This window comes from Centropristis striata, chromosome 22, assembly GCF_030273125.1.
Source record: "Centropristis striata isolate RG_2023a ecotype Rhode Island chromosome 22, C.striata_1.0, whole genome shotgun sequence".
Lineage (NCBI taxonomy): Eukaryota > Metazoa > Chordata > Actinopteri > Perciformes > Serranidae > Centropristis > Centropristis striata.
In genome coordinates, this window is record NC_081538.1 from 21,704,154 (window position 1) to 21,731,553 (window position 27,400).

The following is a 27,400-nucleotide window of genomic DNA, read 5'->3' on the forward strand; positions in this document are numbered from 1 at the left end:
CTGTATACCAAAAAAGTATATCCAGAGTCATTATAAACTTTGAAAAAAACAGTCTATTTTTTGTTTAGGGTGTCCTACAGTTATCGATCCACAGGGGGGCGCTATTATTCAAGATTAATGCTCAGGGTGAACCTGTTACTCTTCAGTCCGAATTGTTTTTGCACCATCAGCATTCTGTATGTACATCACTGCAGAGCTTAAAAATACGATTTTGACCTCATCATATTGTCTGATTCCCTGGAGCAGAATATCTGTAAATATACACTTTCATTTTTGAAAAGTTTATATCATTTTAAACTGGATTTCTTAAGGAAAAAACATGATTACAATACAGAGAGCATAGAGGCTCAAACAACACCAGAAACAGTCATAAATAAATATAATAATAATAATAATAAAGGTTTTTACTGATTTAGAATAATGCAACACATTACAGTGCAAATAAAAGTTCCCAAAAAATCATGAAAAGAAAAAGGAAAAAAAACATTTGAAAATTGAATGCATCATGAATTAATAAAATAAATAAGAATATAGATAAAGAACTTTTTCCAACTTTAAAAATATTTTTATTAAAAGTATGACTTTATTGGCCATTCAACAATCTCACCCCGAAGAACACAATCTTATCTTGATTAATATGATTAATTCTAACCTAAAATATGTTTTATTTAGCTTTAACATTTGCTGAAAACAGTTATTTGATTGGTGATCGTAGTATTTGAGCTCGAACTCTTTCCACGTTTTCTAAAATGACTAATAGATTAGTTAGTAAACTGCTGGTCTAGCTGATTAGAGTTGTACGACGTGTCAGCATCACTATCTCAAGTTGTGGCCTTGAAGTCTTGGCTCAGCTGCTTTTCATGTCTTTTTTATGTGCTTACAACTACTTCAACATCCAAACATTGAAGAGAGAGCGACACTCAAACACGCATTAGGAATTTTACCAACTCTCACCTTATTGTAATAACAATGCACTTGCGCGCATTGGTCACCCGGTCAGGGCCACTTCCTAAATCTCCATGAGAAAAAAATAGGCCCCCCCGTGAAAGCGTCCCAGAGGGGGAACCCAGCAGGTTTATGGTAATAAGCCTCTGAGGAGGAGAGGAGGAGGAGGAGGAGGAGGCGGAGGAGAGCCACGGAGCCATTTTGTACTCATTTTGCACTCATTGTGGGTTAACGCAGCTGCTGCGCGCCGTGGATACGCTGATACTATGGATACCGAGCGTCATTTTCCACGTTAAAACTTCACCATGAGGGATAAAAGTAAAACGCGGTGCTGGCAGAGGGAGAGTTAATGCTTTTGCGGAGGAGTTTCAGTGAAGTTGAATGGGATTTGGTTGACAAGCATGGAGCTACCGATGTGTTGGATTTGGGTTTGTGTCCTGTTCAACGTGCCGCTTGTGGGATGTTTGGAGATACACCTTTCGGAGACTTTACAGCCCGGGACACTTCTAACAAACCTGTCGCTTGGCCCTGGCTGGACTTCTAAACTTGACAGGACTTTATCACCCAAATTCATCCAGAGCTTTTTCCAAGTTGAGAGACACAATGGGATCATCAGTCTGTCCCATAAAGTTCAGTGTGCGCACACACCGAGGAACCCAGCGCCTGTTTATTTCAGGACAGCTTCCTTGACATCTGAGGACGTTATTCTGACACAGTTTAATGTGTTTGTCCACGGCCAGGACTGTTTTATTAAATACAAGAGAAAGCATGCGTCAGGTAAGCCAGACATTCACATTAAACACCGTGCACAACTGGAGGCAACTTCCTGCTTACCCGCAGGTAAACTGCTTTTGAATGTAACAGAACTTTTGCCTGCTTTTACGCGCAACACCGCCTTTTTGGACACCGTGTGTGTTGGCAAAGACTTGAGTGCAGTATTCCGACATGGGGATTTGTTCCTGGCCAGTGACTTGTGTCTTGAGCACAGAGGACAGCCCGAGGTGAATTTGCACTGCGCGCTGCACAGCTCTCCAGGCGGCAGGCTCTCTGTGCAGCTGAGTCTGACGCTTATAAAAGTGCTGAAACATCACGGATCCTCGTCAGAAACCACGCAGAGAAAGTCTGGCAGGTTGATACGCAGGGGGAAGCGCCAGGTTAATGTCGCTCCCCAGTTCCAGCTCCCCAACTATCAGGTGTCTGTGCCCGAGAATGAGCCTCAGGGCACGCGGGTTATCACCCTGAAAGCCACTGACCCGGATGATGGAGAGGGAGGGAGGCTGGAGTACAGCATGGAAGCCTTGTTTGACCAGAGGTCCAAAGACTTTTTCGAAATTGACACTCAAACAGGGAGCATAACAACCGTCCAGGCACTAGACAGAGAAATCAAAGACACACATGTTTTTAAAGTCATGGTATCTGATAATGGCTCCCCTAAAAGATCTGCCACTTCTTACCTCACTGTCACGGTGAGTGACACGAATGACCACACTCCCGTGTTTGAGCAAACTGAATACCGTGTCAGCATCCGGGAGAATGTAGAAGTTGGGTTTGAGGTGATGACAATCCGAGCCACAGATGGGGACGCTCCCTCCAACGCCAACATGATTTATAAAATTGTAAATGCAGATGGTGTTAACTCTGTGTTTGAAATCGACCCTCGGAACGGCCTGGTGAGAATTAGAGAGCGGCCTGACAGGGAGACTCGGGCCAAGTACCAGCTGATTGTTGAGGCCAACGACCAGGGCAAAGACCCAGGCCCCCGCAGTGCCACTGCAACTGTCAAAATCACCGTGGAGGATGAGAATGACAACTACCCACAGTTCAGTGAGAAGAGATATGTTGTACAGGTCCCCGAGAATGTGGCGGTCAACACCAAAGTCATCCAGGTGGAAGCTAAAGACAAAGACGAGGGGAACAACGCCAAAGTTCATTACAGCATCATCAGCGGCAATGTCAAGGGCCAGTTCTACATCCACTCCCCCACCGGTGTGATTGACGTCATCAACCCTCTGGACTATGAGATGATTCGGGAGTATAATCTGCGGATTAAGGCTCAGGACGGTGGCAGACCTCCTCTGATCAATGGCACAGGGATGGTGGTGGTGCAAGTGGTGGACGTGAACGACAATGCCCCCATGTTTGTCAGCACACCTTTCCAGGCTACCGTGTTGGAAAATGTGGCTGTTGGTTACTCCGTGATCCACATCCAAGCAATTGATGGTGACTCAGGAGAAAACGCCCTTTTGGAATACAGGTTAACTGACACCATGCCTGGTTTTCCGTTCACCATCAACAACAGCACAGGTTGGATAACAGTGAGTGAAGAGCTTGACAGGGAGACCACTGACTTCTACACCTTTGGCGTGGAGGCGAGGGATCACGGGATACCTGTGATGTCGTCCTCAGCCAGTGTCAGCATCACGGTGCTTGATGTGAATGACAACATTCCCACATTTACAGAGAAGGTCTACTCGCTGAAGATCAATGAAGATGCTGTCGTGGGGACCAGTGTGTTGACCATGACGGCTGTGGATAGGGACGTCAACAGTGTGGTGACCTATCAGATCTCCAGTGGCAACACCAGAAACCGATTTGCCATAACTAGCCAGAGCGGCGGCGGTCTCATCACCCTGGCCCTCCCTCTGGACTACAAGCAGGAACGCCAGTATGTCCTGACCGTCACCGCCAGTGATGGGACACAATACGACACTGCTCAAGTGTTCATCAATGTGACGGACGCCAACACACACCGACCCGTCTTCCAAAGTGCCAACTACCAGGTGACGCTCAGTGAAGACAAACCGGTGGGCTCCACTGTGCAGGTGATCAGCGCGACGGACGAGGACACGGGTGAGAACGCTCGCATCACTTATGTGATGGAAGACAATGTTCCTCAGTTTAAAATCGACCCGGACACAGGTGCCATCACAACTCAAATGGAGATTGATTATGAAGACCAGGCCTCCTACACGTTAGCCATCATTGCCAGAGACAATGGCATCCCTCAGAAATCTGATACCACCTATATGGAGATTATCATTCTTGACGCCAATGATAATACGCCTCAGTTCCTTCGGGATAGGTACCAGGGGACTGTATTTGAAGATGCACCTGTCTACACCAGCGTCCTCCAGATCTCTGCCTCTGACAGAGACTCCAACTCGAACGGCAGGGTGAGCTACACGTTTCAGGGCGGTGATGACGGAGAAGGGGATTTTTTCATCGAGCCGTACTCTGGTATCATCAGAACTGCTCGCAAACTGGACCGGGAGAACGTCCCTATTTACAATCTGAAGGCCTACGCTGTGGATAAAGGGGTTCCACCTCTGAAATCAGCTGTCCCCATTCACGTGGTGGTCCAAGACATAAATGACAATGCTCCAGTGTTTGAGAAGGACGAGCTGTTCATTGATGTGGAGGAGAACAGCCAGGTGGGGTCCGTCGTGGCCCGGATCACTGCCACCGACCCTGACGAGGGCACCAATGCTCAGATCATGTACCAGATCGTCGAAGGGAATATTCCAGAAGTTTTTCAGCTTGACATTTTTAATGGTGACCTCTATGCACTCACAGACCTGGATTATGAGACTAAAACAGAGTATGTCATCGTGGTTCAGGCCACCTCAGCACCACTGGTGAGTCGGGCCACTGTGCACATCCGCCTTGTAGATATAAATGACAATATGCCCGTGTTGCAGGACTTTGAGATTATCTTCAACAACTATATCACCAACAAGTCCAACAGTTTTCCATCAGGAATAATAGGAAAGGTACCAGCTCATGACCCGGATGTGTCGGATAAGCTACGGTACAAGTTTGAGTCTGGAAATGAGCTCAATTTACTGCTGCTGAATGAGGACACTGGGGATCTGAGGTTGAGCAGGGACCTGGACAATGACAGGACCCTGGAAGCACCCATGACCATTTCAGTCACAGGTAAGAACAATTTAAGAAAATCTCTCCTTCCTTTACAAGCTCTTTTTTCTGTGAGGAAACCCTTGCTTTTCATATCAGTTGTCACAATGTGATAAAATGTGTTAAAGCTGGAAATTTGAGTCATCACTTGTGATGTATCGTCACACTGCAAGTCAATATAGAAACGTATGTTGAAGAGAGGCCGAAGGCAGGTTTTGGTTGGTGTTGACTGTACGTTCAGTGAGTGTTTGCTGCAGGCTCTCTGCAGGATCCGGTTGTGCTAGTTTTGTGCCATTAAGGTGATAAATCTATTGTGTGCAAGTGGTTGGTTTAGGTAATAAAAAGGTGCTATTAGCAGGGCACCCTGATAACCGAAGCCCTTTGTTGTTGCAGAAATGTGGGTTTCTGTCACACATTGGAACACACACATGCATTAAAGTGCAGGCTTATGCACACACACACTCGATTTCCCACCCTGAGAGCATAGAGCATTTGAAGTGGTTAAAGGTTTCTGGCCCTGTGTAGGTGTGCTTCTGGGAGCGTTATGCACATCTTGTGGCAAGATGTCCCCCAGGATTTCACTGGAATTACTTTTCTTGGTTTTTACAAGTTTCTCATGCTTACCTGGAATTTGAAAGAAAGGGAAGAGTTTTTTTGGGAGCTTTCTGCAGCATGGGTTTGAAACTCAAGTTGGTGTGTGTTGGTATTAACAAGGTCATGCACGAAGAATTTGCCTTAAGTTGCTTTTTTTCCACTACAGAAGCAGACTTTGTTCTTTCAAGTTAAAGATTAGACGAATGCAAACACTGGATATTCACACCTAAGCTTGCAGGGTAACTGCTACAGTCCAAGCACACACACACACACACACACACACACACACACACACTTTGCAAGAAACCACAGTGACATTAATCAGGCAGTTGAACAGGCATGATAAATCTAATACCCTGACAGAATAACTACCCCGTCACCTATTGACAGCTGGTTGCTCAACCTTCTCTCTCATTCTTTATTCTTTCTCTTCCTTATCCTTTTCTCACTCTACATCTCTTGATCTCCTGAAGCACATTAAGCCCTGAAATGGGCAACCAGCCCAAACACAGCTAGATCTCCTCAGCTCGCCCTCTTTCTGTGTCATTCTATCATCTCTCCGAGCTAAGGAATGCCAGCATATCACACATACTGAGGGAATATAAATGAGCTGCTGTGGGCCAGACTGCAGCAGGGCGAGCCCACATTCCCACTCCATCAACCTAATCATGTTTGTGGTTATTTTAACTGTACACTCTTAATCGTTTTGACTGGTAGAAATAATTCTCAGAACTTTCTGCACGCAAGCAAGTCTTTGAATACCTTTCTTTGATCATTTCAGGGACATTTCTCCCATTTTTGGGCATTGATGGAATGATATAGTGGCGCTTGTCTTCCTCCAGATGTCCCGCCTTTTTCTCTAACAGTGTTTTTCCTAAATTACTTGTGCCCTCTCTTTGTCTCAGACAAAAGACGGACCATCCCTTTTCTAAAAGCTTTATGGCCGTTATAGACGACCCGCGGAGCATCTGAGGAGGCAGTGACTGACCACAATAGTTACAGCCTGTACCGCCCTCATTCACTGTCACTGCATTCATGTTTATCAATAACAGCTGACAGCTCTTGCCGTATCCCTGACAACAGTGACCTCCTGATGGTCCCAAAGAGGGACTCTTCATTACTTTTACTCATGTGCACGCTAATATAAGCAAGCACGTGTTCATGCACAATTAAACAGATGCACATACTTCAAACCCCCTTCCCGTCTTTTTTTGTGGCTCACACTGATGTCAAGTGTTAGGTAACCATTACCGCTGATGTCTTGACCTTTCAACCCCGGGCTCTTGAGAGAGGAAGGCCTGAGGGGATTGGTGAGCTAATAGTACCTTAACAAGAAGACAAGAGTCTGATTGTGTCTGTCTCTTGAATTCAGTCTTTGACTCCAATGGCCTCCTGTATTCTCTTTTGGAGTATTTAGTTTGGTTTTGTGGTTATTGTTTTGACCTGTTTTCTGTCACTCTTTGGTTTAGAGGTTTTCAGGGGTCCACTTGGTTTTGAGGCTCGAACCAGGAGTAGGGGAGGGTATTGTATTGTATATCCCATATGGCAGCTGAATGAAAACAGACCTTTTCGGAAATTACGCTACAAAGGTATTCATAAGGCTTGTTTTTTTTTTTAAATAAATACTTTTATTAAAGAATATTATTATATTATTCTACCTTATACATACAATATATGACACTGTCAACCAACTCTAGAAATCAAAACGAGACAAAAAAAGTTATAGACAAAAATGAAATGAATAACTTACACAATTTTAAATCCCCCCAATACTTTTTTGTCAACATTTGAAATGTTTTCATATTAGTGTGAATATTGGACTACATATATGCTGTTACAGATGGCTACCAACATGCCTTGTTTTGGCCAGTATCAGCCATTAAATCAGTTGGGCTTTAGTATCAAACAAAGTAGAAATAAAAGGTGTCAAATGAAGTGCTCTACTGGTATCTGTGTCACCTTAAGGTGCTGTTTTTTTAATAGATTATGCTCATTACAGGGTAGGGTCTTGTCTTGCTTTCATTGATCTTGAGCATGTGCCTCTATGTTTCATTCCTGAGTGAATCTGAGTCATTAGCTCATTATGTCTGCTCACAATAGCATTGACATCCTCTATCCATAAGTGATGCCTTTTCCTTAGCAATGCATTAGCTCTGTCCTGTCTGCTTAAGCCTGATTATTATGCCTGGTCAATTAAACAAAAGACTGTTGATGTAGCACAGTGGGCATTGATTTGTCTCAGCTGTAGAGAACATTTTTTCTCCTTCGCTCCTCCTAATCAAGGCTCTTCTGTGAACCTGTCAATGGAGTGCACAGGTGCTTTCATTTTGGCGGACAGAACGCCTGAGAATGTTTTCTCTGCTGAAACACAAGAATGCCCTGATAACTCCCCTGAGATACACTCGCTTTACACACTCTGCTAGCCACAACACTATCTGTCCTCGTTCCCTCTCCCCCTGCAGTCTTTGTGTGTGTGTGTGTGTGTGTGTGTGTGTGTGTGTGTGTGTGTGTGATGGTAGCTCTGTGGTTCGATAGCTAAGGGCTATGTGTTCTCATTGTAAGAGCTCTTATCTAAGCTTGTCAAATTTCACTTAAAACCTTTGGGGTTTTCACTCTGTTTTCTAAAAGATGAGTATCCGTCAATTTCTTACTGTCACAGAGGCAGATTTGTAATGCACCTTTATCCTCGCTCTCTCTGCTGTATTTACTTCAACAGTGTAAACTTTCACTACATCACTGAGCTCTCATCCAGTCAGTGACATGCCTGTGATACTTACAAATCAAAGCAGGCCTGCAGTGGTACACAGGAAACCCTTAAATCACAATTTCACCAATTTGTTTCCTACACAATTAGACTCTCAAACCACCTGGTTGATTGCCAGAACTGACAGTCAGACCCACCATCTGAAGCCAAGATTCACCAGCATTTGTCTGTCTTTTGTTGTTAGTAAGCCTCGGCTGTCAGCAATCTGGATAATTAGAGATTTGTCCATGTAGGCACCACATTCTTTTATTATCTCCAACCAAACTGCTGCTTCCTGATCTGCACAAGGCATCACCGAATGCACACTGGAGTTTTTTCCCTATACCTGATAGGTGGGGTTCACATTAGCAGAAGTTAGAGCTTGCACGAACTGGCTATAGGTGGAGTTGTGTTATATCATTCAGTGATGCTGCATAGCAGATAGTTACTTAAACGATTAGGAATGATTGATGCTAAATCGTCTTTTTCCACACTGGCTCTGATCTTTTACCTTACTCTCTGTGAGTGGGACAGCATGCCGCTACATGCACTCACACACACACACACACACACACACCCGCTTGCCTCCCCCTTCCTCCTCTCTTTCCCCCATGGGGCTTTTGCTGAGCTTCCATGCTTTTGGTTTTGCTCTTAATCCCGTTCGAGGAGTTGCATAGCTCAGCTTTTTAACATTTCTGTTCTTGTCCACCCTACCCCCTCTCTAACACTTTCTCTGCTTTCCCTCTCAATATACATAATTACTTTTCTACTTTGACACAGGAGCTTTAGCTTTGCGCTTATTTTAAAGTCCAGGCCGAGATAAAACGCAGGCTGCTGATGTACTCAATGACCTTCCACGAACAGGCTGCTTAAAAACATTCCTGTGGAAACTGCCACTTCTTTTATAGGGGGAAAAAATGTAATTGTCTCTTCATTATAAGGCACAAAATAATTATGCAATCCACATAAGATTGATGGGCATGATGCCTTGCTGTCTATATGAATTTGTGGCTTTTCATTCATTCTTTCTTGCCACATCATGAAATCCAGCGAGAGATCTTCCTCCGATCTGCCCCCATCCCTCGTCCTTGGCATTCTTGTGGTTTCAAATCATTATTTGGCCTGGAAATATTGCGTTACACAAGCCATGGAGGGACATATCGGGAAAGATAAATTACTTTCTGAGTGAGTCAAGGGACAAACCTCTCCCTGTCAGACTCCTGCTTTCCCCGTCTTCTCCCAGGTAACCGTCATGTGTTTGATGTGCCGACAAGTGAAATGTGACTCTTCACTTGAGCTCAGGTGTGGCAGTGATGCACAGACGGTGAGGACACATGACCTCTCACCTATGAGATCAAAGCGGGACATGGGGTTTTACACACACACGCGGTGGTGAGAAATGACCCTGTACTGTTTTACACGTGACTTATGACCTCCAAGCCTGATGGATGGAGCAGAGAGGAGGCAAGTCGGAGCAGGAAGGAGTGCATGTGCAGAAAAGAGATAATGTCTATGTGGCTCTGAGTGGATGAAATTTAGGGCTGTAACTATCGTTCAAATTGCCAATTTATACACAAAACAATCAATTTATTCATTGTTTTGTGTGTCAAATTTCAGAAAACAGTGAAAAATATACGTCCCAGTTTTTCAAAGTCAAAGTGATGTCTTTAAATGTCTTGTTTTGTCAGCCCGAAACACAAAAATATTCAGTTTAATATGATATAAACGAGAAAATCAGGAAATCTCCACATTTGAGAGGCTAACAGCATTTCTGCCATTTTTTTTCAAGGAAAACAACTTTAACAAAGAATTAACGACAAAAAAGTTTGTGTATGTAAAACTGATTGACAAACAATTAATTATAAGCATGTGAAAGTCTGCATGGATGGAGCCTGCATGCTTCGTTCCTGTCTGCAGCAGCTCATGTGTTTTCCTGCAGTATGTGTGTGAGATATGCTGGCACTCTCAGTAACTGATATTGGGAGATCCCATTCATTCCTAAGATATCACACACTCCTGGCTTTAAACTGTGCCCCTCACCACATTCCCCTCTGTGTCCTCCCTCCTCCTACCTCGCTGTTCTTTCCTCTCACCCTCTGACTTATTGTATTCGTGTCTTCTCAGTCTTTCTTTGTCTCTCTCTTCCCTAAAGAATGCACCCATTCCTTGAGCATGTGTTGAGAGTGTTGTTGTCCAAGCTAAATCTGTCCTGAGTGGTCACAGAAACTTATTAGATTACTGTTCTTCTAGCTTTCTTTATCTGTCTGCATGCCTCTTGTCAGTCTGCCCGTATATCTTTCTGCATATGTGCCAATGTGTGCTGGACACTTCTACCAGTAGTTTGGAAACATCATGCATTTATTAAACCAAAAGAAATTGAATTTTATTTAAACTTCAAATAGAATTTAAATGTGTTTTTGTATATAGAAAAGGAGATTTTTTTTTTTAAGAATAATAAAAAAAATCAATAATAAAAAGTATATACATTTAAATAAATAATATACAAATAATAATAATTTAAAACATGCTATAACCTACTGAAAACTCCTTACACACAGTCATGGAAAAAATGATTAGACCACCTTTGTTTTCTTCAATTTCTTGTTCATTTAATGCCTGGTGCAACTAAAGGTACATTTGTTTGGACAAATATAATGATAACAGCAAAAAAAAGCTCATAAGAGTTTAATTTAAAAGCTGATATCTAGACATTTTACATGGTTTTCTTGATAACGGTTTTGGTTATTATCAAGAAAACCATGGAAATGGCTAGATATCAGCTATATTCAACATTTTGCTAAACAATACTAATTTTTTCTCAATTTCATTGTTTTCATAGTCGCTAGGAAAATCCCAGCCTACATACCTACCAGTGTGCCCAGTATCATTTGTTTTTCTAAGTAATGCTAGCGGCAATTACACGGTGCCCCCTTGTCCTGAGGCAGGGTAGAGAAGACGAAGGAGCTAAAAATATGTGCAGGGGTAATAACTTGTGCTCATATCTCCATGTCTCTGTTTGTGTGTTCAATGAGCGAGAAAGGGATCACATTCATGCTTAATCTTGTACATCCACCGTGGGCTTTAATGTTCTGGTCTGTGTGTGTATGTGTGTGTGGGTGTGTGTGCCTCCAGGCTGGGAGACTAGGGTTTGAAGTGTAAATACCAAAGGATCAGGACTGGTCACTGTTCGACTCCACTGATGTCTGAACACTCAATTACAGGCTAGAGAAAGGAGGATCCAAGGCTGTCTGCTGATGCCGTCACTGCAGCGACTGTGGGACAGGCTGGGTGCTCCCTTTACCTCATGGGAATACTTAGTTTAACTCAAAAAGATGCTGGAGGAAGTTTCATTTTTGGGTTCTTTATCCCCGGGACAGCTGGCAGTTTTTACACTCCTATTACTGTTTGTTTGGCATTGTCTGAGTCTCCCAAATCTGTCCACCTTATGCTACTTGAGCTTTATTTCCTACCACTCTCTTAATCCACGTGCTGCTTTCTCAAGATCAGGAAATCTCTCTAAGCATTGTGCTTATTTTTGTCGTTGGCTGGAAAGTGGGCTAGTGAGGTGCATTCCCATCATGCAAGTGTGTGCTGTGGGGGTTGTTTGTTTGCCAACACCTTTGTTATGGGTCCGGATTGATCAAGGGAGAGGGGTAAAGTTAGGGGTATGAAAGGGGGTTGTACCTTTGTTGTACCTTGTGATGAAGTCATCTTTTTTTGTGCTAATTTATTGTAAATTAAGGCGAGACACTATAGGCAAAACGTGTTTTTTCATGCACTGGCCAATTTTGAGGTTTGGGTCTACAAACATTTAGGAGTTTATTTTACTATGTCATGTAGATTTCTCCTTAATTCACTAAAAGTTAGAATTCTATGCAGCGTGGACCGCGTACATACTCTTAAGGCATCTGCAGGCAACCTCCCACTCTCTTGCACAATTTTATGTGTTTAAAATTTTCTATATCATTGTTGCTGTGAATTAGGGCTAATGTTTTGTCTTCAAATAGTAATTTCCATTCAGAAAGTATGAAATCTTTAAAGGCTGTTTTCTCTAAATTAGTTTATTCTCATGCTTTGAGCCACTAATCTCAACTTCAGCTCCACTTACAGACACCAAATTTACCAGTCTAACTATATTCTGAAGGTTTATACAGAGGACTTTGTATGTATGTTATTCATACCCTGATTTAAACAACATTTTGTTCATAAAAAACATTACGTAACTGTATTTTTTTCATGGCTTTTGATAGCATTTTCTAATTTATGAAATGAAAATTTTAGCTATCCCAATTTTCTTCTGTAAAAACGTTGACTCTAATATATCAACAAAATAAAAGAATCATTTTGAAATTGCCTATATCCAATGATCAGATTTATATTCTGGAAATGTATGCAAATTAATGCATATTTAATGAATCCATGCCTCATTTGCATATCGAAGCATAACATTTCAGAAGACTTGTAATGCAAAAAAATATTGTCTTAATGTAAACAACAAACTAGGTAACTTTCATGTTGATATCTATAAGTTAAAAAAATACCCTTTTCACGTGTGTTGTGTTTTTAATGTGTATATGTGTTTTTGTTTAGTAGGAAAGGACATCACCCCTTACTCCTCTCTCTCTCATACACACACACACACACTCACACACACACACACACACACACACTGGCTGGGTTATCTGTCGTTTACATGCTGCAGGACAGTGATTTCACCACTCAACCTCCAGCAGGTTTTGAGAGGTGGAGGGGGTCATATTTGATTGTAACCCGACACACTTCTCTTGGTCCCCTTTTCTTTTTCATTCTCTCTCACTCAGACGACACAGTACTCCCCTTTGTCTCTCTCTGTGAAGAGGCTGGGGGGGAGAGCATCGTAGCTCGCTGCAGGCTTACGAGTGTGACATTACATGCGTCATGATGTGCGATGACCAGCTGCAGGAATGTTAAGTGGCAGTGGGGTGGGGGCTGAGGGTGTATATATACAGTATGTAGTCAAAGTGAATGACACGTGTGACAGTGAAGGAGAAGGAGGCAAAGAAGAAGAGAAAGAGGAGATGATAGGGGGACAGTTGGAGCGTCCCTTCACTGGTTGTTGCTCATATCTAATTTCTGGGATAAGTTTTAGAGTATCTGTGGGAACCAGCATGAACTGAGAGTGAAGTCTAAAGATGTATTTGCAGAGTAAGAAAAACAAAAGATGTCATCTTTCTCTACCTGTTTTTCTTATTTATGTTTCTAAGCTACCAAGTTATGGCAACAGTCCCATGTGAATGGCATGACATTTACTTGTCACGGCAACACGGACAAATTTAGATGCAAGCATTCAAATACCAGCCATGTGTAGGTTGCATGCCATGAGGTCAGATTATTTACCCATATACTCTATCAGCTGCACATGAGCGCTAAAGTCATGTGACTCCATTCAACTGTGTAAACATGTGAAGCCGCAGTTTCAGATTCGGTTTTTTAGGTCCCGCTGGTTACTTTAAAAACACAGTTTGACCTTTAGCTGCATTATTGACCTTTTAACTCTTAGAAACCAGACTTTAGCCTGAGGTGTCCATGTTCTTCAGTCTAGACTGAAAGTCAGAGGAAGCCTAATTTTCATTACCAGGGTTCCTGTAGTGATGGACAACCTGCCTGAGGAATTGAGGCAAGTTAATGCATTGCAGTCAATTATAACCTTTTAAAAAAAATAAAGCATAGGAACCTCAAAGATTTAAGGACGCATTTCACCATTTGCAGAAAGAAATCAGTAGCTGTCAGTGTGGATTGTACATGAGTTGTACTGAAACAGTTACGGTACCTTTACTTTGAAAGCAAAACTTGAAAGCCAGTCAACAAGTATAGTCACTGCCCCCAGTCAAGAAATAGTTTGCCTCATGTCACATCAAAAACCACAACTTCTTTTTACACTTTAGTTAGATATAACACAATCAGTGAGCTTTAGAGATACTTAAGGCTGGGTATCTGTATCTGATACCTTTATGGTAACAACTGAAAATACCTAGTTTAGAAACTTCTCAGGTCAGTGATACCTACATCTGATCCTTTTTGTACCAAGATGTAGGAGAAAAAGGTATATTTTTACATGATGGGCATCGAATGGAGTAGAAAAAAGAGCGGTTAAATGAAATACTATCCAATCCACTTTATTTATATAGCACAATTTTAGCAAACACAAGGTTTCCAAAGTGCTGCACAAAAATAAATAAATAACACAGTGCAAACAGATGAAGTTAGCAATAGAACAGTAGAATAAAATTAAAAAAATAAAATGTATGTCTCAAATGTCTATTGGTATTACATTAAAGATACTGGTTTTGATATTAGAATTGTAATTTTTCAAATCATACCTGCAGGTAGGCAGATTGTATTACCTTTGGACAGATCCAGGCTACCTGCTTCCCCCTTTTCTCTGCCTTTTTGCTAAGCTAAGCTAACCGTCTGTTGCCGCCATAGTTAGTGTACAAATGTGAGAGTGATGTCATCTCATCTCTACCTCTGCAATAAATTGAATAAGAGTGTCCTTCAAGCTATTCCGTTGAGGACAATGAAGACATTTTAGCTCAAATTAGCTATTCTTTCAGTGTATATCAAAATTTTCTTGCCAAAGTTACAATCATTTTTTTAGAAAGTGTCTTTGCTGCCTCAGTTTATTCTTTATCTGTTCTAATCTATTTTTTGTGAGAACTAAACTCAACTTCGTGCTCATTACAACCCTACTTCCATTTTAAAAGTTCAAATACTTTGCTGTTTAGTAAGTACTTCGTCACCTCCTCAGTAATCCTGCACTATGTCATTACTTCTTCCATGCACTGTAACTTCATATCTTAGCCATTACTTAGGACCAACCCTTGCTCCCTGTGTAATAGTCTAATATGTAATGCGTTGGTTCACGATCCTCACGGCTATTAAGACTTGGCATTGGTACTGACAATGCAGGTATTAGGATGAAATGTCGAACGGCTTAAATGGATTGAGTTCACTGGCACAAACAGACCAATAACTGTTCAACGTAAAAGTCCCATTGCTTAATCCAGAGCTTAACAGAAAACGTGCCCTTCTGCAGAAATCTGGTCCCTGAAGATATCCTAGAACTGATCTGAACTTTACGATTTTATGATCATAAAAATAGACTAGAAAGAGTTTTCAGAAAGTTCAGATGAAAACATTTCTGTCAACACATATCCTGAAAGCTGACACCTTTTTATAATTACCTTGCTTGATTGGTTTCTAACACTGACCTTGTGTTGATTTTGGACGCCACAGAAAGACTTCATGCCAGATTGTGTTCACAGAGGTGTCAGTTTTAGTCATTCCCCCCCTCAGCGACAGCCAGAGAAGGAGCTGGTGACAGGTGTAATCTTGACAGTTAATAGCTTGTGTGGGAACTTGTTGATGCATGCTCTCAGATTGTTGTCCCTTTGAGTCTTACCGTCTGTCATACAGCACTCGACTTTCCCGAAATGTTATCTTTTCGATTAAGTTGCTATCGAGCTTAGATTGCAGGTGGTGTTGATGTATCTATAGTTCCCTCAGTTTCTTTTCCTGTGTAGAAGTGGCAGGCAGCGTGATAGACAGCCATGCTAGCAGTCTAATTTCAAAGCCTTTGATTATACACAGGGGTGTATTCCTACCTGAGGATTGGGTAGAACCAACCTCTCCTCACCAGGTAAATTGCTGTGTATTTTATAGATTTTTAGGGTGAGGGTAATTTTAGTGTACAGTTTATATTTAGTCACACTAGCCGTGATCAACCACTTTGGTCCAGACTTATATATCCCAACAACTACTAGATGGATTGCTATGATATTTGGTAAACCCATTTATATCCCCCTCACAAGCAATTGGAATGACTTTGTTATTTAGAGTCATCCAATATTTTTGGTTTATGACTGAATACCTGTAAAAGATTTTTGTCAAAAATAGCTGTTACTTAAGGTTTAGCAAGCTAACACAAGATACTAAGTCAACCTTGCATGCTGACGGCAGCATTTAGCTCAAAATACCACTGTGCCAAAGTAGAGCCTCAGAAAGCTTCTGGCATGGTCGTAAACTCTTAGTTTACATCCACACTAAGAGGGTTTTGTTTTAACATACATAACTTTTGCTATGTTTATGGCTCGTCTTTTCAAACCGCTAAAATGGAGACTTTGGAAAGCGCTGCTGACTCATTTTAGTTTGATATGATGATGCGGACACCCTTGCTCGCTTCCTAATTGGGTTCCTAATCAGTCACCACGTATCCTTCCCCGATTCGACATGCCCCTATCATGTGACCCTTGACTACCAGTGGTTAATTCAACATCAATAACAAATTGCAGGTGTTGCTGGCCTTGTTGTCTATGCTAGCAGCTGTCGTGCAGTTAAATTATACATTTTTTAATGCTACTGCTGCCTTCCTGTGTAGGAGGAAAGCTATTAACTGAGCCCTAGATGGAGAGCTGGTTTTAGGTGATGCCAAGCATTTGTGATGGTAATGTAATATGCGTTTCAAAGTGTTAATATGGTCGGAGGTCGTTTTTGAAACGGTGCTAAAATGCTCGTTTGGATGGAGAATGTTTCCATTTTAAAACAACATTTTAAAATAGAAATGTAGGCCCTATTAATGTGGATGTAGTGCCTTACTCTTTTATACAGCTTTTTATTTTCAGAATATATGCTACTTGCCAACTCTCTCATTAAATTTAGATCTTGATCATGACTAAACATATATTCAGTTATATACCGTATATGGACTATGACTTTTAGGACTCTGTTGATCCTTGGAAGATTAAAAAATATTTCCCTCTGAAGAGGTCAGGCATGAAGGATTTAATGTCTCGCTCAGAGGCACTTCAGTGGCCTGGATGTTTACTGTCATAAGGGGATTTGAACCTTGACTGAGAGGAACATTTTGGGAATACCCTCAGCCTGTTTTTCCCCAATGTGTCAGTCACAACAGCTGTCATCGTGGGTGTCACCTTACACCCTCATGACAGCTTCTGTTCTGCTCTGACAGCACCTTTCTCTTGACAGCTTTAAGGGGAAATATATGTGCGCACTTGCATATGCATTAACAGAAACATATAGGAGCATCACAGGCGTACACCACACCCTGGGTCACACTTGGCTCCTACGGGCGGAGCGGCTTAGGCCTCTGTAAGCATTTCAAAGGAACAGACTTAAGGCATGCGGATTGAAGCTTTGTGTGTTTCCTCCATCACCTCCGGGCCTCGTCTTTTAACAGAAAGGGAGAGACGGATACGTAGATGTAGACAGAGGGAGCTCCGAGGTGTATTGGGTTTGCTCTGCCTTTTGATAAGGTGTCAAGATGCTGCTTTGAACTGAAACATCCTCCTGTTACATTTTGGATGTGGTGACTGATACACACAAAAACACATCTATAACCTGTATATAAGCATGCATTTGAACTTGCACATGCACACATGCAGATACAGACGCCACTCTATCAGTCCCACATGATCCAGATCACACAGCAGCTGCTGTGGACTTTGCAGCGGCCGACCTCTTCCCCTGGAGTGTTAAGGCCAAGTTTCACACAAAGATCCCTTCCACCTTTTATACGGCACACAAAAACTGCCTCACCCTCCCAAAATGTCTTCAGTTACACCTGCATCAAAGTAGAAGCTGTTTTATCCTTCAGGAACAGCTTTTACACCGTTCAACTTGAAAATGCATTCTAAAGTACATTCATAATGAATACTTCATTGTTTTATATGTATATGTTTTTGCATGATTTGTTAGACTGATCATGTTATAACTGATTTTAGATACTTAAATTTGTAATTTTACTAATATGATGAGTGTATGATGTGATGTGTGCTGCTGAGTGTGCGTATGTGTGTTTACGTGTGAAGGGGATGCTGATGCTAACAGTAGTCCAGCATATTAGGCTGATACTGAGTTTAAATGGAGATTAAGGCTATATTTAACCTATATTTAACACATTATAATGTAGTTATAAACAGATATAAATACATTTTAGGTGTTTATTAGTGTACTGAACTTTTTAAAACCTCTCCTATTAAAACACATTTTATAGAATTACAAATGTATGATGTTGTATTGTCATTCATTATATGTTTACATACCTTAAGCTTGTTGACAAGTAATCAATAAAAAACTAAAATGTCTTCATATCTTCTTATTACTACATTATAGTGTTTTATATAATTTATTCCTTTATAAATGAAAAATAAGGGGTTTACAAAAATGAAATTTAAAAAAAAAGCACATAGTTTCTACCCTTTTCACATTCACATTTATGTAAAACATCAAATAAAACAGAATGCATTAAATACATTTTTTTGTGTCTATTTACAAAAAACAAGTTTAGCCATTTGAACATAAAAATATATTGTCTTTGTGTATTTTTTCAATTGAATAAATGTAAAAAAAAAGACTAACAAATTCTCACATTCTGTTTATTGTATATTAGACAGCATCCGACTTTTTTGGAATTGGGGTTGTATATAAGGTTTTAGAGTGCCAAAGATATTTTGGTCCACATAATTCTAAACAATCCTGCCATTCTCTTCCTTTTACTAATCGTTATTAACTTTGGTGTCCCTTTCAGTCGGTAATGGAAAAAAGGAGCAGAATTATTGCCTTCCTTGTCACTCCCGACACCTCTCTTATGGAGCAGAACGAGGACCCACAATGCCTCTCTCTGTCTCCGATCATCCCATGTGATGTTTCAAAATGACATGCGTGCTGCTCTCTACCTTCAGCAGCACCTTATTAAATTACATCATGGGTTACAGTGAGGAGCTGTTTGTCTGTGTGATTGCGTGTGTTGTACCCAGGATGCCCCTGGGTCGAGTGAATGCCAAGAATCAGCTCCTCCTCATTCCTGATGTCTCTTCAGTGATAAGAAGTGTAAGGAGGAGACTTGACTGGGTGTTGAAACCTAAAAATGAACTGGAGATGCCACTGAACTGTTTTAGCAAACAGAACTTCAGAGTTCAACTGTCATATCCTCCTCTTTGGCTCCTTCCTATTCAAATTACCTTCTCCCACCAAACCCCACTTAAAAAAAAGGACTTCTGTCCCATTGGCAGTAGAATCTAATCCTTTCTGTTTTTTTTACTGATGTGTCATGTTTGACATCACAAACAGGTTGGAAAACAGATTTGGTAGACAGTAGCAGTCAGCAAGGATGCCAGTGAAAATGTAACAGTAGTTCTTTCTTAAAAAAAAAATAAAAAAATCTGTTACTTATTCTGTCTCTCTTTCAAACTTGGTGTGGACTCAGTTGAAACGATTTCCAAACTTGGCCTGGATGGAGATGGACAGAATTTATAACAATGCGTTGCAGAAGTTGCAGATGAAGGTGACGAGCATCACGGAATTATGCTGTGAAAGTGGTGAAAATTAGCCGGGGTATCATGTTCCCATTACTGCTGATCAGACAAAAAGCAGATGTTAGTTGGTGTTAGTGTGTTGTCGACCAGTGGAAAATGGAATAAAGTGTCACCACTGATGCAACTAAGTGGGTTGTCGGCCAACGCTACTTCTTCTTGTACCAGTGTGTTAGTCTAGGCCGCTTGCCAGCCTCAGACCCTCTCTGAATGCTGTTAGAGACTGATGGCAGCTCTCACTCTCTGACCACAGACACTCCTGACAGCTCACCGACAGGCTGCTCAGCACTCGCCCTACACTCTGCTCAGCATCCTCTAAAATACTGCTGGAATCGATGTCAGTGTTAATTCAGCTCAGTCGATAATGTGGCCATCAATTCGTAATAGACTCTTAACACTGCTTTAATGCTTGTAGATGAACTGTTGTTGCCACTCAATGCAGTGAGGCAAGACAAGCCAAACAGATGTGAAGTTATCCCACTTACTGGTCTCGTTCAGGGATTTATTATCACATTAGCTATCAGGAAATACACAAATTTAGCTAAAATAATACGGGTTGAAATCAAACTCAGCTGTGAGGCAGGCATCAGGCAAGCTGAGCCTCTGTCTGCTTTCTCTCAGGTCAAAAAAATGACCTGATGAGTCAGTGCAGGTTCAGGGGTTGTGACCTCTGATTGTGGTCACTTCACCTTTGGCCCCCAGGGGCCACAAAGACAAAGTAAGAGGCCTAAACTGAGGGCTCAACTGTCTTATCAGTAAACCTTCACTTACTGCAGGGTCAGGACCTTCACTCTGTCTTACCTTCTGTGTGTCTCAGATAATGTTGGTCTTTTATGGAAAGCATGGAAAAAGACAGAAGCCCTTTTCAGACATGGAATAAGTTAGACTGCTGATTTCATGGACCTTTTAAAATGATGGGGTTTCGTCACTCAGACATGAGTGTTGCTGATTTGACTAAACCTAATTTATTTTTCTTATTATTTGTTGTTGAAGCCAAAAGTAAAATGAAAGACCACTTGATCCACTAGAATTTTCTGGAGTTCGTAAAAACGTTTTAAAAATTCTTAATTTTAACGTAATAATTTTAAGGTTGGGAATATGCTTAAATTTTAAAATTATTCTAAATAAATGCATGATTTTCAACCTAATTGGTGTTTTTTATCTACACTAACATCTATTCAACCAGTCATGTAGTTCTGCATAAATAATCAGAACATAAAATTAACTCATAAAATTGTCAATATACATTGATGCTGAGGGTATAAATGATTGTATTGGAGTGCACCTGTTTGAATGTGTGATGGATTAAGAACTGTGTGTAATATCTCCCGCTCACAAGGCTCGTATTTGCCCATTCATTCAACATGCAAAATGTCCATTATATATATATATATATATATATATATATAATAATTATAAACCGTACTATTTAATACGAACAACTTGATACACCTATGCACAGTTATTATCAGTTAGCGCTGCATGTGATGTAACTGCTGCACTTGGATGACACATTTAAATTCTAACTACACGGAAACAACTAATTGTTAGACTGAAAAAATCATTAACACGTCAGAATGATGATTAACAGGTTTATGTTTCAGTGACTGAGAAAAGTCATGCTCCCTTTAAATAACAGATACAGGCAGAGAAACAAAGCAGGTAGTGAATTCACATTTCAGTCTGTGGTGACCACGCCCAGGGTTCACACAAACAAAACTTCACAGAGCTGACAGTTAAGAATCAGGAGGCCTTCATTTGCATTTTATCTCCCAATACAATTCTTTTCCTCTATATTAGAATACAGTATCCTTACCAAACCAACACTAGCTGCTTATAAAAGAAAAGCATAGGTGAGAAAAAGCTCAGTTTTAACATGTCAAAAGTGTGTGTCTGTGTGCGTGTGTTCAAATGGTGATGGTCTCTCTACAGCCAGCTCTCACCCCAGCCAGCAGCTTTGTGTTGTATGTGTGAAGTGATTGTCTCAACGTGTCAAGAGTCACACATTTTATAATGGGCTCACAGAACTTGACATTTCAATATGGTCTTAAGAGTTTCAATGGGAACCTTTTAATTACAGGGAACAGTAGAGTTAGAGTTATGTTGAGTACTTCTAAGCACATTTCTTTGGGACAGAAGTTGTTTGTGACACTGAAAAACCAATTGGAAATGTCTGTTTTAACCAGTAGTTAGCTTTTTGATGTTTCCCCATATAGTTCTTGGTGTGTTCAGTGGAATAACATGATCCGATTGTGTTTTCTATGTGGAACACAACTTCAGTACTTCAACTGAGGTGGTACCAGGTACTATCCACACTTGGCTGGCTTCTCCAGCATTTGCATTTCGTTGATGTTTTGAGTCCTCTGCCATACAAACGAATACAACATGTCGTAGTGGACTGGGTGGGGAGGTTGAAGCTGTGATACCATGGGACTAAAAAGAAGCCCCTCCAGGCTCAACCATGTGTGAGACGTGAGGAATGAGTTGGTTCAGCTCCAGATTACAGTTTAACTTTCTAAGGGTCCAGGGCCAACAGCTGGCTCTCCATGCCTGGCATACTGCTGCTCACTGCCGGCCACAAACACATTCATCACGACATAGACACACACCTATACATGTGTTCATTCCTAGGGTGCTGGAGAATAGCAGCTCACTGCTGCTCATAGTTATGTGCATGGTGGGATCAGTTGAATGCAAAGGACAGATTCTGAGTATGTTTAAAAATATTCATCAGTTTAAGTAAGCTTTGAACATTTGTCAAATTGATGTACTGTATTATAGCAAAGGAATAATGTGACATACATTTTTAGAGAGTAAAGTGATGCCACTGTACACTAAATACAAAGCCACAGCCAGGAGATGGTTAGCTTAGCCTGAAGATTAGAAATGGAGGGAAACAGGTAACTTGGCTCTGTTTAAAGGCATAGACTGTATAATATAGTATAAAGGCAATAAAATACCCTTAAAACCCACAAACAAACACGTTTTATTTTGTTTCTTTAATCTGTACAAAGACCAAAGTGTAAAAAGAGTTTGGTTTATTTAGCTTTTGTCCCAACCTGCTTCTAGTCCAAATCCTTCTGACAGTTAAGCTAACGATCTCCAGCCTTTAGCTTCATACTTAACAGACAAATACAGAAGTTATATCAATCTCCTCATGTAATCATAGCAAGAAAGCAAGTACATTTACTATAAAAAATAAAAGCTCTTAAATATCAAACTCTTCCCTCAAGTATAGTTTTTCATACATTCCCATCATATTTCAGCAGAAGTTATAGACAACTTTGTAGCTGTAGCTAATGTATCCATCCTCTACTCGGGATGGATCCAGTTGGATTCCAGATGGATCCAGGGATCGGTAGCCAATAAAGTCACATACTGTAGGGACCCTGGCTTATCTGACTGGCTGTTGATAAAAATGTAGTTATACATTGCTGGCTTGCTAAGTACCAAAATAATCAGCCCATGTTGTTCAGCCCTTTAGGAAATGAATAACCTTCCTGTAGTGAGAGGGCACTTTGCATTTCTTCCTCTGCCCCATTTCCCTTTGTACACTCTTCCATACTAATTTTACACACAAACAAAGACAAACTAGGACCTTTTGTGTGTTTATGACCCGTCTCTCCCCCAGATGCAACGTGCTGAAAACACACTGATATGAGTCAAGGCCTGTCAGTCTTGTAAGACAACGTCCATAAAATGGGAGAGCAGACTTGTTGTGGTTTGGCTTCAGGGGAACTTGGTGTAAAGCTGGGATGATCATCCTTTGCCACACACACATTCACACGTACATGTATAAACAGTCAGTTGCCTTGTGTTCCCATCCATACCTGCTCTCTGCAGTCACTCAGTCGGAGGGGGCTGATCGAGGGGAAATGGCCTATTATTACGAAAGCGATGACAGCAGTTGTGGGCAGGTATCGCACACTGGCATACCTCTGGCATTGCGTAAGCGGAGCTGTCTTGTATTGCATGCAAATACCTTTTTTTTTTAATCCTCCATCAATATCTCTCTTTGTCTTTCTCTCCATGGCTATTTTACACATGATGTGGAGCCTGTATACCTTTTTTAATATCATTGTGTGTGTAGATTTATATCACCTCTAGATACTTATTTATTCCATTTTTTCTCTTGGTGCTCCAATGGCTGCACTTTGGCTATGGCGAGTGGCCCATTGGTTGCTAGTTTCCACCATTTTTGTCTGGATTTCCACAATGTTTTGGACTGGCATTCATGGTTCCCATAGGATGAAAACTGCAGACTTTGGTGATCCTCTAACTTGTCATCTTGCCATCATCAGATACATTTAGTTGGTCTAATGCTTTGGTCTATGATCAAATTCTGACCGATGACATTTCCATCAGCCTCAGTAGGACTTTGTGTTTAGTACTGATTAGCACATGTTTACATGCTAAATGAAGATTCTGGTCATAATAAACAGTAGATATGCAATACATGTGTTAGTATTGTCTTTTGTGACCATCTTAGCATGCTAGCGTTAGCATTTAGCTCAAAGCAGTTTTCTCACTGACATCCACACTGTTAAGAGACACTGTTTTATTACCTCTTTTCTCTGGAAGACCTCCCACCTGGATTAAATCACATCTGGTGAACTACAACAGATGCAGGATCAATAGAGAACCCACAGCATCCCTTTATAAATCACACACTCGTTTGTACTAGAAGTTACTTCTCTTCCTACTTATTACTCTCTGCATTCCAGCCTCCACCACAGGAATGACTTCACCTGCAAGCAAAACCAAGAAACATCCTTGTAATTGGACTGAGAGCTGCTTATAAGTGTGTGTGCGTGTGCATTCATGCTTGTGCACATACATAGTGTGTGGTAACCTTCAGATACACACACAAACACATTACATTGAGCAAATTGCCCTGCAGAATAACTGAGGCGCCTACTACACCATTCACATCCCGCACCTATCAGCGGTATTCACACATACACACACACACACACACACAGCCAAGACTTATGGTCTTTAGTCTTGTTATAATGACCCCACTCCTCCTCTTTTTCCCGCTCTTCTTAAAAGAATTAAAACATGTCATAACACAACCCTTAAACTTCAATAACCCTAATTTTTTCAAAGAGCAGAAATATTCTGTATTTGTGCCTGATTGACAGTTATTCATGGGACCATAAAATTTGTCTCTTTGGGGGTCAACTAAGAGCTGTGTGAGATGTTGGGGCGTGTACCCGCAGGTTGAGCTGAAGTCATAATTTACTGTTTCTCCGCCCTAATAAATCCCCCTTTATGAGAGGAGGGACATGGCGAGAAAGTAGCAGGAGGAAGACGTGGAAATTTAAGGCGACAAGAATAATGTCTCCTAAAAAGCAGCTATTGTAATTTGTAATTTTGAAAAACATATAGTCAAGATGTAGCCATCTGTTTGTAAGAATGGTGTTCAAGCCTATAATATAGATAGGACATACAGACAGATACTACAGTAAAGAGACAGGCTGTTAATTGTGTATTTTTAGTAAGTTGACCAAGAAAGAGGAAGAAACGGAAACAAAAGTCTTTTGTTTTAACACAGATTTTGAAGATCCTCCTGCTGCTTCTCTTATTATAAGAAGCTGCTATAATTTGCTTTACTGTGTGTTGACAGTAATTGCTACCTTATTTTCAGTGAGGAATGTTGTCAATTTGTCAATGATGGACGGACCACCCATGCTTAAAACTATGTGGTAATGTAGTGTGAGTATGACAGATTCCCTTCATATTGTGATGGACATTAAACTTCCTAAATCTGAATCAGGATTGCAAGTTACCTCTGCCAAAGAAGTCATGTTTTGGGTTTGGTTTGTTGTCTGGTTTATTTGTCTGTTTGTCAGCAGGATTATGGGAAAACTACTGGCCCATTTTTCATAAAAATCGGTGGAATGGTTTAAAATTGGCCAAAATGGTACCTATTAAATCTTAGAGTGTATCCGAATCTCGGAGCGGAGACACAAATAATTTTTCACTTTTGTTGGCGTTGCGACATTTGGTATTGCCTTGCCTCTACAAGTTCACTTGTAGTTACAATTGTGTTTCTGCAGAGTAGCTCTTAGGAATTACTTGCACACAAGCCCTCAACATATTCGTATGATTTCCTATAACAAAACTTGTTCAGCACCTTTTGTATGATATCTTATGAAAAACGGCCAGTTGCTGTTTTAAACACAATGTCATTGTTACTAAACTGAACTAAATGGCTAGGTTTAGGAACCAAAATTACATGTTAGGGTTAGGGGGGAAAAAGCCCCAACAACTTCTGTACAGAATGAACGGGACAAAAACACTGGTCTCCTGATGAAAAGCTGGACTGGTTTGTTGGTCTGGTTTTGGGACAAGGAAAGACAGAAAGAAAACTTCACCTCTGTGTTGCCTCTAGGAACCAGTTGGACTCATATTTATCTAATTTACTTAGACAGCTTATTTGCCTGATGTAGAAAATTAAATTGAGAGAAGTAGAAAGATCCTCCATAAAGAAACTGGTAAGTTGACAGAAACTGATACGTCTCACTGCCTCCCTCCTTTTCTTTCCTGAAGCTGACTCATTATCACACACCATTCTTGTCAGCCGTGTCACCGAGCACAATGCATTGACATTTAACTGACCCTCTGGAGGAGAAGAGGAGGGGAGAGAGAGGGAGAGAAGTAAACGGCAGAGGAAGAAGATATAGGGTGAGGTGATGGAAGTTCTGGCTGTGATAAGAGCTGAAGCAAGGGAAATGGATGAATCTCGAGAGGAAAGGAAAGAAATGAGGTGAAATAAGGAGGAGGGAAGAAAGGAAGGAAGGGGAGAGGATTGAGGAAAGAGGTGGGGGGCATCTCCCTTTTTTACCCTCACATTCCCTCTTTTTCTGACTTCAAAGAATCTCCCGGTGAGAAGGAATTATTCCCGTCTGCTCAACCGTACCGCTTTGTTCCTCCACTGCTTTCTCCCCACTCGTCCTCTACCTCTGCTACCCCCATCATGGCCACATCTACTTATTGCTTCCAAAGAAAATGGTCTTGTTAATGGGATGTTGAGGGCCCAAACAGGAATGCATTTAGCGTTGATGCATTGAGGGTATGCATTCAACTTCACATGCAGTTTCTTTCTGGTTATAAAGGCAAAGATTCCTACTCTCAGTTTCACTTTGGCACTATTTTTTGTCTTGATTTTCATCTCCTTTAAAAGCACACAATACCTCTGGGAATTACTGGGTTCCCTGAAGATTAACATGATGAAGGCCCCAGACCAGTAAAACCCAGGAAGGACTCATAAAACCCTTACACAAAAACCACATGTGGTGCACAAACAGTCTTTGTGAATACACCTGAGCTACCCTCCATAATCGTTTACTTCTTTTTTTTTTGTAACCCCAGTAGGAAAATAGAGAGAGTAAGGTATTTCAGTTGTAGCTTGCCCAGGCTGAATCAGTGACGGCACAGGGCCAGGGGAGGATAGAAACATCAAGAGGTCAGCTGGCAGCCAGCAGCTCCAGGTGGGCCGTGAGCCTGGCTGAGTCCAACCATCTGCGTCTGTATCAACACTGTTTCAATCTGCTGGCTGGTTTGGTTGCTGACTAACCGATGGACTGAACGCATGAATGAATGAGTGAATCTGACTGCCTCACTGGCTGCCTGATTTAATGACTGAATGGATTCATGAATGACTCATTGATTGAGCAAATGTTTGGCTGGGTGACCAACTGGCCCACTGCATCCGAACAGCTGATATACGGCTTGTGCTGATACTCTGGGTCTGTCAGGGCAATTAGCCAAACATTTGGAGTATAATCCCAGCTTCCCAACAAAAGTAACACTAATGACTCCAGCTGAA

At 41.3% G+C, this 27,400-nt stretch overlaps 1 protein-coding gene across 2 annotated transcripts in view; it reads left to right on the forward strand.

Moving 5' to 3' along the window:
* Window positions 1–1,315: 1,315 nt before the first annotated feature.
* The window catches only part of celsr1a (cadherin EGF LAG seven-pass G-type receptor 1a), a 110,141-nt gene continuing 84,056 nt past the window's right edge, over window positions 1,316–27,400 (forward strand). For both annotated transcript variants that reach the window (XM_059325898.1, XM_059325899.1), the window contains exon 1: window positions 1,316–4,881. In XM_059325898.1, coding sequence (XP_059181881.1) covers window positions 1,347–4,881 — 3,535 coding nt within the window. In that variant the 5' untranslated portion in view covers window positions 1,316–1,346. The remainder of the gene's footprint in view (window positions 4,882–27,400) is intronic.